Source organism: Symsagittifera roscoffensis, chromosome 8 (genome assembly GCF_963678635.1).
Source record: "Symsagittifera roscoffensis chromosome 8, txSymRosc1.1, whole genome shotgun sequence".
Classification (NCBI taxonomy): Eukaryota; Metazoa; Xenacoelomorpha; order Acoela; family Convolutidae; genus Symsagittifera; species Symsagittifera roscoffensis.
This window is the reverse complement of record NC_087069.1, coordinates 5,009,550-5,024,993: the sequence shown is the minus strand read 5'-3', so window position 1 is coordinate 5,024,993 and position 15,444 is coordinate 5,009,550. Positions and strand designations below refer to the sequence as shown.

At 34.0% G+C, this 15,444-nt stretch overlaps 1 protein-coding gene across 1 annotated transcript in view; it reads right to left on the bottom strand.

The window, feature by feature from the left end:
• Nucleotides 1-12,133: 12,133 nt before the first annotated feature.
• The window catches only part of LOC134853431 (uncharacterized), a 37,198-nt gene continuing 33,887 nt past the window's right edge, over nt 12,134-15,444 (bottom strand). Inside the window, exons 4-6 of the mRNA XM_063869429.1 lie at nt 15,091-15,205; nt 12,877-13,055; nt 12,134-12,288 (exon numbers count right to left, since the gene is read on the bottom strand). Of these exons, the coding sequence (XP_063725499.1) occupies nt 12,204-12,288; nt 12,877-13,055; nt 15,091-15,205 (379 nt within the window). The 3' untranslated portion in view covers nt 12,134-12,203. The remainder of the gene's footprint in view (nt 12,289-12,876; nt 13,056-15,090; nt 15,206-15,444) is intronic.

Genomic DNA, 15,444 nt, shown 5'->3' with positions numbered 1-15,444 from the left:
CCCAGAAAAACTGGTTGGAAGTTTTGAGTTTTAGTTAATTTTAGAGCGAGTAAAGCAAGCGAGCAGACTTTTCATAAAAAGATAGGCTAAGGAAATTTTTAAACTCACCACACACAAAAACTACACGAATTTGAAAAAGGGTGTTTTTTAAGAATATGGTCGAAACAATCTGTGCTACTTGCTAACTGTTGTTATTTTTGATCAGTTTTATAAAAAAAATTGACAATCATACAATATTCTTGAAATCGAAAAAAAACTTTAATTTGATTTTTTTCTCAAAATTTGAATTCCGAAATTTGATAAAAAAATAGCTTGGTCATTTTTTTGGTTTGCTTGAGTGCATTTACATTTTGAAAATTTCTGTTGGCTATGTTTTTATCCTCCGTCTGAACAAATCAGACAACCACTTCGTTACTAAACGAATTCGCTATAATACAGGCCTTTCTTCAAAAAAACTTGTGGAGTTTTTAGGGTGCAATTTGATGTTTGTAAGTGGTGGTTTCCTGAACAATTTTTTGTGTTCGGTGAAAGTTTTGACTATCCTGTCCTTCAAAACAGTAAAAAGTAGGAAGGCTTTTTATATCAATTTGAAAACTGTAAGCCGCAAGCAATTCTTTTGATATGTCATACACAAATGAAATGAAATTTCAGCTCAATACCTCGAGGTTTATAATTTCAAACAAAATTTTCAACAATAAAATTTTTTCATGATGTCGCGGTCATTATTGTTTAAGAAAGCTACATTGTTCAAAAAATGCCTATACGCCAAATTGTTCAAGAAATAGTTTAATGTTACTTTTTTTATTTCAACACCCTTATGACGCAATCAAAACAACACCCCAACCCCTCCCCCAAGCCCCCCCTCCCCCCCTCCTCGGATGCAGTTTACCCCAAACTGAAGAAACTCCTCAGCATATTCTTGAGGTGGGGGTGGGGGCGGCAGTATTTGATCGTTGTGCTTCTGCTGATTCCGTTGATTTGTGCCGCTTGTGCTGTCATCAAAATTGGCGCCAAAGTCGACAAGTTGGGAAAAAAGTAAAACGAAGGAACCAGTTCCAACAACGAAGGGAAAAAAGTGTCGTCCGAGTAATTTAAACGTATGATCAAAAATGGTCTTTTTGCTTCTAAAACCAAGTATAGACATTTGCAAAAAGTTTTCAAGTACCGATATAGAAAATTGAAGGAAATTGAACGGCAAGAAAAAAAAACATTTTCGAAAAGTTTGCTTCGAATCAGTTTCAATCCAGATTTATCTTTTCCCGATTTATTTAGCCAGCTCAGTTATTCAAAAAAAATCTTATTTAGAAGGAATTTTTGCACCTTTTTGGCAATCATAATCTAAAAATTGCATATTAAATTCGTTACAATATTGACGGAATTTAAAAAAAAAACAGAGTTTTAGAACAAGGCTGACTCGACCTTGCGATTATTAGAAATTAGTAGCATTCAGCTTTTATTCAACGTGTATAGTTTATTTCGTGTTAACCTACCAAAGCAGTTCTAACCGTGTTAACCTGTCAAGTTTTAACCAAGAAAAAAAACTGTCATAAAAACAACAAGACTGCTCGTATCAGGGCGAAGCCCTGAATGTTCCTACTGCCTTTTAAAGTTTATGGAGCAGTAATAACATTTTAAAATTCAATGATATAAAACAAAACTTAAAACAATTCTGAAATTTGAAGACTTTTTAATAAACATCATCCCCCATACGCCATATAAAGTATAAAAGGATAGATTTTGCTCCTAGTAACAAACCAATTATGGCAAATAAGCTTCTTTCAACCAATTTGGAACGATTTCTAAGACGGATTAACTCTCCGCTTACGCGTTAATAGCGCGAAAAATATCGCGCGTTAATTGTCCCAAAGTGGCCGAAATGGCAATATTTAAACCCCCGTAACTTTACGAAAAATGATCAAAGGTGAAATATCTTTTCAAATTTTAGCTCAGGACAACAATACCTTTCGAATGATATTTAAAAATTCCGTCAAAAATGGCTAGTTAAAAAGTCGAAATTTGTCTGAAGAAAAAAAACCCACCCCGAGCACAAATATTCCGTTACTTTCGTATCAAAAGTCGGAACAATAACTGAATTGATTCTAGTTATAATTCGAGTTAAGTATAACCGCTGTTTAGCTATCATAGATAATTTGGTTTCGATTGCCGAAAAAAAAACTGATTGAAACTAATTGTACACGCAATAATGATTACGCTGAGTCGAAACTAACAATAAAATAAAAGCATTTAACTAATTTGAAACCAGTCGAACAATCAAAATATCCCAAGCATCAAATGGCTTCTATCGGCCATGTGATTTGTAAATTAAGCAAGCTCATTCAATTTTGAAAAATACCAATCTTCGTAATTGTTCAGCTAAGTGTAAAACGACTTGTCCAACTACCCTTTACGGAATATTTCTGCTCGGGGTTTTTTTTCTTCTTCAGGCAAATTTCGACTTTCTAATTAACGGAAAATTTGTGCTCGGGGTGTTTTTTCTTCTTCAGACAAATTTCGACTTTTGAACGAGCCATTTTTGACGGAATTTTCTTATATCTTTCAAAATATTTGGTTTACTGAGCTTAAGATTAAAAACATTTTCATCAGTGATGATTTTTCATAATGTTATGGGGAATAAAGAATGCAATTTTAGCCAATTTGGGAAAAGTAACGTTCGATATCTTGTGCGCTTTTAACGCGTAAGCGAATATTTAATTCGTCTTAGAAGTCGTTCCGAATTGGTTAAAGAAAGGTTATTTGCCATAATTAATTTGTTACTAGTAGTGAAATCTATCACATTATTACTTTATATGGCATGGCGTGTGAGGTGATGATTTTCACGAAAAAATCTCTACTTTTGCGAGAAAAATTATTAGTTTTTTTTATTAAATTTAAATTTTTCGAGTGATTACTGCTCCATAGACCCTATAACGCAGTCAGAAATTTCAAGGTTTTGCCATGATACGAGCAGTCTTGTTATTACTTTTAGAATAGTTAAATTTTTTCAAAACGTCCAAAGATTCAATCTTTGCAAATGTTGCCCTTACACACATTGATAAGTGCAAATTGATATGCTTCCCATCTAGTAAATCTTCATCTGACCCAAACTGGAGCTCGGGGTTTCAATTTGGAGTGAGAAGAAAATTTTATTCGAAGAAAAAATAAAAGAGCTAACTCTAGGCAAAATTCTAGAAAACACGTTAGGAGAAATATTTCTTCATTATTTGCGTCAATCGGTCGATGCAGTTTAAAAAACTATATGTACAGATAATATTCGCGGAATCATTTAAATGCGGCTGAGAAATTTTAGAGAAGCTACAAAAAAGGAATATACATTTCGCGGCGAATGTAAGTTCAGCGAAGCAAACGTTCATTTAGTTCCAGTTTCTTTGAGGGAGTTATTAGCAACACCATCCATCATAACTGAAATAGTATATATTGCCAAAACTTTTTTTTTTTTACTAACATTATTGTTCCGACTTTCGATACGAAAGTAACGGAATATTTGTGCTCGGGGTGGGTTTTTTTTCTTTCTTCAGACAAATTTCGACTTTCTAACTGGCCATTTTTGACGGAATTTTTTTATATCAATCGAAAGCCATTGTTGTCCTGAGCTTAAATTTGAAAAGATGTTTTACCTGTGATCATTTTTCCTAAAATTATGAGGGTTTAAAGATTGCCATTTTGGCCATTTTGACCAATTTGGGACAATTAACGCGCGATATAATTCGAGCTGTTAACGCGTAAGCGGAGATATAATCCGTCTTATAAATCGTTCCAAATTGGTTGAACGAAGCTTATTTGCCATAAATGATTTCTTACAAGGAACAAAATCTATCTTTTTGTACCTTATATGGCGTGGGGGGGGGGGATGATTTTCATTTAAAAAATTCAAATTTTAGCAAAAAAAAATTTTTTTTTATTTTATTTCATTTAATTTTTTATGTTATTACTGCTGCTCCATAAACCTTAAAAGGCAGTTGGAACATTCAGGGCTTCGCCCTGATACGAGCAGTCTTGTTTTTACTTTGTAATAGTATTGCCTATTATTCTATATTTTTTGTTGCAGCCGTAAGCGTGTTATATTTGCTGCTTGCGTTACGCGATAAAAGAAAACTGGTTATAAAATTTTTAGGGGATGTTTTCAAAGATGAAGTTTACTAGAAATGTCTTTCATCAAAAGTAATAAGAAAATTAATCACTCACGTCAAAAAAATTCAACCTCTATTTGAATTCAAAAATTTGAACCAAGACATTTCTAAATTCCCTACTTGTTCACAATTCAAATACATATTCAGCTGAATATTTCTTGCTGAAAAAAATTAACGTAGAAAATTCACGTGCTGTCTGTCAAAAGCAGATTTTTTGTAAATGTTCAAAAAGTCTTTTTTTAATATCATTAAACGGAAAAAAAAATTGAATGCTAGTTGGTCAAAAAAAGTTTTAGATCATTGCATGCAAAACTTTGGGTTAAAATGTCAATTAGACTCTAGTTCTCTAACGCTGGCATAAAACAATAATCAGGGCTGAGCATTTCTGAAAATTGCACAAAAAAAACAACGAAAATTGAAAAAATGCATTGATTCTTTTTTGCATTAAGAATTTTAGCACTCTTGAAAAAATCTCTGCTATTTCGAGCGAAAAAATCAAAAAAAAACCCGCAAAAAATCTAAGTAGGAGTTTAAAATGTATGAAAAAAACCACAAGCAGGGGAAATGTGGTCGGTTGCTGTGCAAGTGTTACAGAGAGTTCCGCTCACATTATTTAAGAGAAACCAATAACAAATAGGTTTTTCATTTCAAATTGTGTCCTTCTTTTTGTAAGAAGAAGCGAAAAGGAAAAGCTATAGCATAACTAAATAAATCATATGTAACCATTGTTTTCTAAATGAAAATCTATAAAAATTAAACGTATTTTGTGTCTGAGTTTACAAAAAATGTTGCGGAAAAAAATTATGAAGTGTTTTTTAACCCTCTCGCAATTTCAATTTTGCTCAACGGAACAATGAACGGACGTTAATATGGTTTTTAGTTCACCCAATCTGAGGTACTTGTATCTGAATTTTTGTGATATCAATATTTGTGTAGACATGATATCCAACAAGATCTATTGGACCCCTGTAGAAAAAATTTCCTTCCCTGATAGCAGGAAGGTCGTGTTGAGCTAGAGTATGTATTGGGAATTCAGAGTCTTAACACAAAGTCGCTACGAGTGATAAAAACCTCACCCTAGCATTTATGGACCGGATAACAACCCACTTATTTGTAAGTGCTGAAATTACTTGTAATTCAGCACCAGAGAGATTTGATTTTAACTTAGAAATTAGTTTCCTCTCCAAGAGACCTTTTGGCAATCGCAATAAGCCAGTATACTTTCTATTGAGGCTAGTAGAGACTAGTTAAACACCCTGAGACTAGTAGATATAAGAGTAAGATTAGGATCGGTATTAGACTAAGAAGTTGCACGAATCTATCCGGCGGAAAATAAGATAGCGTGACGAGCAGTCGGTGCACCCTATCCGAAATTACTCTATGACTTAGACCAAAGAACTTAACTCATCTGGTGCGATCATAAGTCTCGAATAAGACCTTAAAAAACAAACTAGCTTAGAACTAACAAGATAGATTCGAATTAGACAAAAACATTTTCAAAATGTTACATGACAATAATTTAATCGAAATGTCTCTACGACTCAATAGATCAGAGCCGCTATTTCGTACAATACGAGAACTACCCGGTATTGGAAGTAGACCTCGGACAAAAGATTATCTACGACTATAAAGAAAATAACCATTAAGTTTCATAGTCGTACGGCAAAAGACAACACAAACTATTATATTCAGAATTTTACTAGCAATGAATTTAGATTTTCATTTGCAAACATGAAATCCTTGAAGAAAAACGTCAATGGTCATTTCAGGCGCTAAACCAAACTTACTATTGTACAAAAACGATTGAAAAAAACACCTCAAATCGTTGCCTCAAAAACTGCAGTAAAATTCAAAAAGATATCTGAAAAATATATTTATTGAAAATAAAAATAGAAATTAGTTAACATGATCATGAGTTATTAGTTTATACAAATCATCCTGTCATCTCCAGCTTCATCACCTAAACATAACAACCACTAATATTATACAATACTACACCTTTCTATCAATTAAACTTAAATTATTTCTAAAAGGCCTATCCTAATGTTCACCTTTATTTGACTTATTTGAACTCAAATTAGATCATCAAGGCTTTCCTTGAATCTCAATTAAAAATTTATATTTAATCAATTTTATACCATTCAAATTTATAACTTGATCATCAAGGCTTATCCTTGGATCAAATAGAACAATTTTGTTCTTCCCGCCCAATTAATAAAGTATCTAATGACCTCAAACGTCTATTCACTACCCAACCCTTTCAAGGACCCAGGACTAATAGAAATTTGTCAATCACTCTAACCATTCTAATTAGGCTAAACAGTGAAGAACTTCGGTTATTCATCCTTCACTTGATCCCCCCTCTTACCTGACCCAGGCTAAATCTTTATCTTAGTAAGTTTAAAATAGTACCTAACGAACTACTTGCGTTCTAATTATACCTGAACCTTGTGGATCGATTTATTATTCTCCAACCCTTGAACACAATCATAACCCCTAAGAAAGATTAAGTAATTTAACACCTTAACTTAGAATAGCCACGAAAAAGTAACAATAATTCCTCGGAATCGATATATACTTTTCTCTCCAACCCTGCAAAGAAAAACCCAAGTTAGGCTAACCAAAAAATCGACATGACTAACAGTCTAGGATAATAAAATCACTAATAACAACCTTGCATCCTTCATCCTAAACCTTATGTCACTGAACAATTTAGGAAATAAACAAACAATCGTACTACACAATTGTGAATTAAACAACGAAACACACGATCTCGTAATCACTCCGCACAAACAAACAATTGGATATATTCGAACAAAACGACAAATAAAAAAATATATAAGTAAACAAATACAAATTACACGGAAAAGATTTTCAAAGCGAAGAAACGCAGTTTCCGAATCAGAAGTCAGTTATTTAGATGCACTTTACAAACTAAAAGAAACAGTAAAAAAAACTACCCAGTCCATGATCAATTATATTTTTCCGACTCAGAAGCCACATCACATTCATCAAAACAAGAAAAAAGAAGAATAAAAAAGATATATAAAAATAAACCAGTACGTTTATACAATTGGAATCAACCAAATAGACACATTGAACATTACGCACTAACAGTCATAAAACGAAAAATGACAGTCATAAAACGAAAAAAGAAAAACAGTCATAAAACTCTGTTTTTACATTTCTCATCATTTCACTCACTGACGATAGAGGACAAGTACAATTTTGCAATAATCTAATTGCAAATTTATTCGAACAAGGAATTAGCCCACGCAAAGCAGAATTCCCAGAAATAAAAATCAAAAGACAAATTGTCGATCATTATTTAAAAAGAATATGTAACTTAACACAACAATATGGAATTTACACCATAGAACTCAGTACAGAAAATAAATTTCATGGTAAATATGTTATTTAAACAGACGACGTCGACATAGAATTTTCAAAAGTATTCGCAGAATACATTAAAAATATACAACACCAAAATTCACAGACGCAAATTCAATATTTACTAACGATGTTTTTGCAATATTATATAGTTATTTATCCATACTAGTAAAGACAGAAACCCAAAGTACGTCATCAGTTCAAACATCAAGACACACGAATGTAAGAAATGAAACTGCCGCATTCTCAGAATTTTTAAACACAATCCGTGAAAATCTTTTGAGGCAATAAAATTTCAGAAAATGTTAAACACGATTTAAAAAAATTTTTAGCATGGTTTATTATAATTGACTATTTCACACGTAATATTGATTTAATTGCACAAGCAAGAAAAAAATTTAGACCTCAAAGTACCAATGATGGCACTGTCATTGCAGAACAATCAGATTATATTTGGGACCCTGATTGGTCTCATCCACTATTCCTGAACATCCCAATAGACATCTCAAGTCAAGCAATCAGTACAATATCTATTCATAAGGACTATGTAAAAGTATTTCCACTTACAATAGATGCAACACCTTTAAACTATAATTCATTTCTACCCGATAGAAGACAAAATAATAGTTTAAATTCAACTCTTGTACAACAGGAAAATCTGAATGGAACTAGAAATCTTTTAAAACAGGATATTCAAACACCATCACATTTTATAAATGAAGTAAAAGTTGAATCAATAGTAACAACTACACAACAAAGTATTTCACCAATACATCCAAACCTTACAACGCCAAAACCAAAAAAACCAACATTACCACAAGTAACATTGCAATCTACGGTTAAACCCTCGGTTGCTCCAAAATATTCACATATGGATTATCAGACATATAGACCAATGACGAAACCATTAAAAACACGAAAAACATTCACAAAAAATAATTACGCAGAACACAATTATATTTATGGAAATCCATCACAAACAACTCATCCTCCCCGAATAAATAGGCAACATCATTTGTTTTCACATAAATCGAATTTTCCAATTACATCAACAAATTAAGTAAATTTCCATGACTATTCACATCCCTCACAGGATCAGAGTGAAAATTACCCATTTTTCCAATAAAATAGGAATAAACAACAAACACCATATTATACATCAAATTATTTATCATCAGATGATGACGATTATTACCAACCAGATGTTTTTGCACCATACACACAAGAATATTGTGCACAAAAACCTCGACAAAATCAGGCATCCCAAAACATAAAATATTACCCACAAAATTTAGCTAATACACAAAGTTATTAACCATTGCACATACAAAATCAACCTAGTACACAATCCTACCAATCAGCACAATCACAAAACCCGGTCAATATGCATTCCTAACAACCAACACAAACGTAAAATGAAATACCACTACCATATAACTTACAACAACATGAAATAACAAAAAATCAACTTCAGAATCACTACAAATGACAATGAATCCATACCTAATGGGTGGATCGTCAATAACATCAAATAAACCATTGATGGTATTTAGAGGCACAGACCCTGAATATTCTGTAGAAGATTACTTAAATGCAGTCACAGCAAAATTAATTTTAATTATAGGACCTGAACCAATTAATACACCACTTCACCAAAATCACCAAAATCCTCCGTCTGAACAAATCAGGCAACCACTTTGTTACTAAACGTTTTCGCTATAATACAGGCCTTTCTTTAAAAAAAACTTGTGGAATTTTTAAGGGCTCATTTTGATTTTTGGAAGGGGTGGTTTCCTGAACAACTTTTTGTGTTCGGTGAAAGCATTGACTATCCTGTCTTTCAAACTAGTACGAAGTAGGAAGACTTTATATATCAATTTAAAAACTGTACGCTGCAAGCAATTTTTTTGATATGTCATACACAAATGAAATGAAATTTCAGCTCGATACCTCGATGTTTATAATTTCAAACGATATTTTCAACAATAAAATTTTTTCATGATGTCGCGGTCATTATTGTTTAGGAAAGCTACATTGTTCAAAAAATGCCTATACGCCCAAACTGTTTAAGAAATAGTTTAATGTTACATTTTTCCTTTCAACACGCAATCAGAACAACCTTTTGCTTCTAAAACCAAGTATAGACATTTGCAAAAAGTTTTCAAGTACCGATATGGAAAATTGAAGGAATTTGAACGGCAAGAAAAAAATCATTTTCGAAAAGTTTTGCTTCGAATCAGTTTCAATCCAGATCAGCTTTTATTCAATGTGTATAGTTTATTTCGTGTTAACCTGTCAAAGCAGTTCACGTGTCAAGTTTTAATCAAGAAAAAAAAACTATCTTACGAACAACAAGACTGCTCGTATCAGGAGGGCGAAGCCCTGAATGTTCCGACTGCCCTCTAAGGTTTATGGAGCAGTAATAATATTAAAAAAATAAATTAAAGAAAAAAAATCAAAAAATTTTTTTCTAAGGTTTGAATTTTTTTTTTAAAATCATCCCCCCACACGCCATATAAAGCACAAAAAGATAGATTTTGCACCTTTCACAAATAAATTATGGCAAATAAGCTTCTTTCAACCAACTTGCAACGATTTTTATACGACGGATTAAATCTCGCTTACGCGTTAATAGCTAAAAATATATCGTGCGTTAATTGTCCCTTAGTTGGCCAAAATGGCAATCTTTAAACCCCCGTAACTTTACAAAAAATGATCACAGGTGAAATATCTTTTCAAATTTGAGCTCAAGACAATAATACCTTTTAAATGATATAAAAAAAATTTTGTAAAAAATGGCTAGTTAAAAAGTCGAAATTTGTCTGAAGAAAAAAAAAACCCAGCACGAGCACAAATATTCCGTTACTTTCGTATCGAAAGTCGGAACAATAACTGAATTGATTCTAGTTATAATTCGATTTAGGTATAACCGCTGTTTAGCTATCATAGACAGTTTGGTTTCGATTGCCGAAGAAAAAACGGGTTAAAACTAATTGTACACGCGATAATGATTACGCTGAGCCGAAACTAACAATAAAATAAAAGCATTTAATTAATATCTATTTTTGTACTTTATATGGCGTGTGGGGGGATGAATTTCATAAAAAATTCAAATTTTAGAAAAAAAATTTCATTTTTTTCATTACATTTAATTTTTCAATGTTATTACTGCTCCATAAACCTTAAAAGGCAGTCGGAACAAATAGGTTTTTGATTTCAAATTGTGTCTTTCTTTATGCGTGTTGTAAGAAGAAGCGAAAAGGAAAAGCTATAGCATAACTAAATAAATCATATGTAACCATTGTTTTCTAAATGAAAATCCATAAAAATTAAACGTATTTTGTGTCTGAGTTTACAAAAAATGTTGCCGAAAAAAATTATGAAGTGTTTTTTAACCCTCTCGCAATTTCAATTTTGCTCAATGGAACAATGAACGGACGTTAATATGGTTTTTGGTTCACCCAATCTGAGGTACTTATATCTGAATTTTTGTGATTTCAATATCTGTGTAGACATGATATCTAACAAGAACTATTGGACCCCTGTAGAAAAAATTTCCTTCCCGGATAGCACGAAGGTCGTGTTGAGTTAGAGTATATATGGGGAATTCAGAGTCTTAACAAAGTCGCAACGAGTGATAAAAACCTCACCCTAGCCTTGATGGACCGGATTTCTAACGAAATATTTAATTTAGTTCCTTGGGTAGTTTCTTGATCTAGCATGATTTGATTTTGAGGTAAAATTGATATGACATTTACTTGACTCAGTTAGATATACGTTTAACGAATTTGACTTCTTTAACTAGCGTCAAAGGGCACCAAAATAAAGTCCGGGCTTGTAGGGGCAAAACAAACTCAAATTAAATCTATAAATACAATTCAAATAGAAAGATATAATGAAGGCATAACAATCGGCAGAACGATAACGCTCAGCGAGAGAACTGTTTGTTCTGACAGTTACTCAGAGAAAAAGTTTTGCAAAGCCAATAAAAGTTAGTTTCTAAAAATTTAATCAGAACAATTGAGCAAGCTAGAGCAAATATTCGGTCTGCAAGTGTGACACCATTGAGGAAATGCAAAGCCAATTGATCTTCTCAGTTTGAATTAGTAGTGAAGATACTTAGGTTATTGAGGGTAATGAGTTTGTCAATAAAACGAATTTAAACAGACTTAAGTTCTCAAGTAAGAACCTGCCAGAAAGTCGAATTGCTATTCAGCAGTTGTGGGATAAATCGCGGACCTTTTTGTTTCATTACAGTACTTGATTATGTTCTAGACACTTTGGAGCCCGCTGTAACTGAGTTTATATTTATCCTAATTTAGTTACTATCACAGCCATTGGAGCAGATTGAAAAGGGGCATCCAACGTAGTTACCCTTTCGGTATTGTGGATAGAAGTGAACTCACTACCTCAAGGAACCACTTTGCGATGCCGGTGAGTTTGATAGGTAAATGGACCTGGAGAAGCAATCATCTAAGTCTACACTTTTTTCCTAAGGCACCCTCCACTGGTCCGGACATTTTTCCGTGAACAAGGAGGTCAAATTCAAATAAACTCCATAATAAATCAAGATAGACAGGAATTGGTAAGACGTTTATTCACTTTATTTGATTTCACTTGCATCGTTTGTTTGATTTTCAATGGGATCCATGTTGTGTCTGTTCCTTAGAGGCCTTGGTAGTACTTGAGCATCGTCTGGCCACTGATTCCAGCTTGAGAAGGATCGTGGGCACGGAAGAAGATGAGAACTCTAAACATATTTTTTAAAAACTAATCATAATAATTTTTGTGTATTTAAAGCGAAGATATAAACAGAACCAATAAAGTGCAGAGTTCTACTATGTTTAAGGCAAAGGTGCTGGAAACTTTTATCCACAACCGAGGTAAGTGAGGGCTTTTTTGAGCGAACAAGGTATTGAGCTAAGCTGAGACGGCGTGTTAGTCTTTAGCTACTTTTGCCATCATGATGTTGATGAGTCCAGGTTGAAAAACGTATCCTGCCTGCCCCAAATCAAAAGATTTTACTAATCAGTCAGGCGTTTCATTGCAATACAGGACGCTTCCGGAAATGGAGGCTAGCAAAAACGGTTGGGTGAGCCGTGAGCCCGTCAACCCTCTCCCAAAGTACCCCCCCCCCCCCTCTCCCTCCAATGGTAACGAACAGCTCCCCCCCCCCCCCCCCCCTCGCTCCGGCATCCACGACAACCACACGCATCACAAAAAAACTCGTAGCAGTACACAGATATATTTCCAAAAAATATATTATACCTTTCTAAATCAACCTTTTAATCAACCCTCAACTCCCCCCCCCCCCCCCATCTAATACATCATCTCTCACCTGTCCTCGCTGACATCGGGGAAGTTCTCTTGGACGGCCTTGGTCATGAGCTGTATGGCCTTCTCCATCTTGTCCGCCTCCATCATGGCCGCGGGGGCCACCACTTGGACATTGAAGATGGGGGCATCACTGTCTCGGAACCAGTACTTTCCGTCTGGGTGGAACCCCAGCACTATGTGCTGTAACTCAACGGACCATGTTTTTAACGAATAAATTTTTCTTTTCACGAGCAGTAGTTTTTTTTCGTTGTTTTGTTCGTCGATTTTTTGGAGACAACTTTCGCCGATTATGTCTAATTAATTAAATTTCCACGCGCTCATTTTTATTTCTCTTCACAACGCACTACGAGGTCAAACTGTGCAAAGGTTAAGCACTTTAATTTTTGTCTGTATGTTCCTGGATTCCAGAGAGAAGTCTTTCAACTTGTTTCAAAATGTAAGAGATTTCACTTACAAACCTTCCGTGGATTTTGCGTATAAATATCTGCAACGTAAAATTTCTCGGCCTAACAGTTTTACTGCGATTTCCTGAACGAGCGACCATAAACAGTTGTTCCGGATTCCGCAACCGTTAGAGCATTCCGCTTACAATTTCCGGAATCCGCTTACAATTTGCGAGTTTCGCTTGCATTTTGCGGATTTCACTCACAGTTGCTGATTCAACGACAACTTAAAATTACTAAACACAAGTATTATTTTGTTGCGGATTCTTCAAATTTTGATGCGGATTCCGCAAAGTTGCCTGTTTAGGAGCGGATTTGAGCAATACAATATATTCATTTAGCTACTTGTCCGTGATATCCAAAACAGCAAAGAAGATCAAAGAAAAAAACCATTGTTGCAGATTCCGCGATTATGGTTCCGGTATTCGAAAAAAGCAAGGAATATTTATGCTTGGTGTGGTTTTTTTTGTTAAGTCAATTTTCGACCTGTTAACTGAGCGTTTTTGACGGAATTTTTTAAATAAAATCTGAGAGATTTTGTTAACCTTAGCTCACACTTATGAAGATATTTCACTTGTGATCATTTTTTGTAGAGTTACCTATATTTGAAAATAGCTAGTTTGGCCAATTTAGGATACTTCAAAAGCGATACCTTGCGTACTTATAAAACGCAAAAAAATGGAATTAATGCGTTCCAAATTGAACTGAGGCCAGCAATTTAATCCTATTATTACAATACGAGACGCTAAAAAAACCTTGGTAATTTACATAGCATGTAGTGGGATAAAACTTTAGAAAAAAAACATTGAAAAAAAAACTTTTCAATTGGCCCTAAGTGCAGTCGAAACATTTCCGGCTTTACCCTGATTTAAAAGCAGTCTTGTTTTGTTTTCGGCCTAATGCGAAATCCATTGACAATTCACAAAAAGCACAGTTCGAAATGCGCCAAAAACGTACTGAATTGGAAAAAATCATATGGTTTTTGATCCTCAGTAACTTTAACAAACATTTTTCAACAAAATGTATAAAAATTGTTATATAATGATAATTTGAAATAATTAGGTAGTTATGACGCGCCGCAAAAATGCCCGCAAATAAGTTGAATTGATCTTTATGAATTAAAAACTTGCTTTGTGGTCTTTTTGTTTTCAGATCGAAAATAACAATGCATTTCATTGGTTGAGAAAACTCTACTGACAACATTTTTGGTATCAAAAAAAGGTTACTGAAAAATTATTACCCTGCTGAAGAATTTGCTACCCTGATTTTTAATTGCGACCCTGCTTCATCAGCAATAACGTCAAAATCTTTCGAAAAAAATTGTTGTTGAGTTTGGAAAATTAATTTGAATTCAAAAAAAAATTTTGGATTCAATTAGGGGCGAATTTGTTGTCGATCAAATTTTTGGTCGATTTATTCTAAAAATCGACCAAAATGATTTTCCAGGCTCTCTCAAATGACGATAAATACTTAATTATTTACCAAGTTTTCGAAATTTTAAGCAAAAGAGACGTCTTAAGGCATTTTTTGGAGAAAAAAAAATTGGATTTTTCTGGCGTAAGTTTCGCCCTTAAAGTTGGTATAAGTTAGCGCCAAACGCAATTTTGAAAAAAAAACATGGACCGATCAGCATAAAAAGATGCCCTCCGATAGTACTAAATGGGGGAACCATTTAGCCGTCAAGGTGTCCCATTCCTCCTCCCCCCCCTCTCTCTTAATCCGCTACTGATCTCAATAACCACTCTGAGACTTTAAGAAAATTTCAAATTAACCTCTGGTTTGATGTCAAAGTGTTTGGAGACGGAGGCTACTATCTCCTTGGCCTTCCCAGACCCCTCCGAGAACTTCTCCGCCGGCAGGTTTGTACTCACCAGAATCATCACCATCCTACAAGTTGGACGAAGAAATAGATGATGCTCATTTACACAACAAATCGACTTTTGTGCAACTTTTGAATTAGGGAAAAAGGTTGAAAAATCTTATTTTACGATTGTTTTTCACCGTAAATGCAGAATATCAGGTGATAATAACAATAATGATACAAAATTGGGATATTCCCGACATACCCTTTCTACTCAACTTACGAAAACTAAATACTCTAAGCACCCGCCCCCAACACGATATCC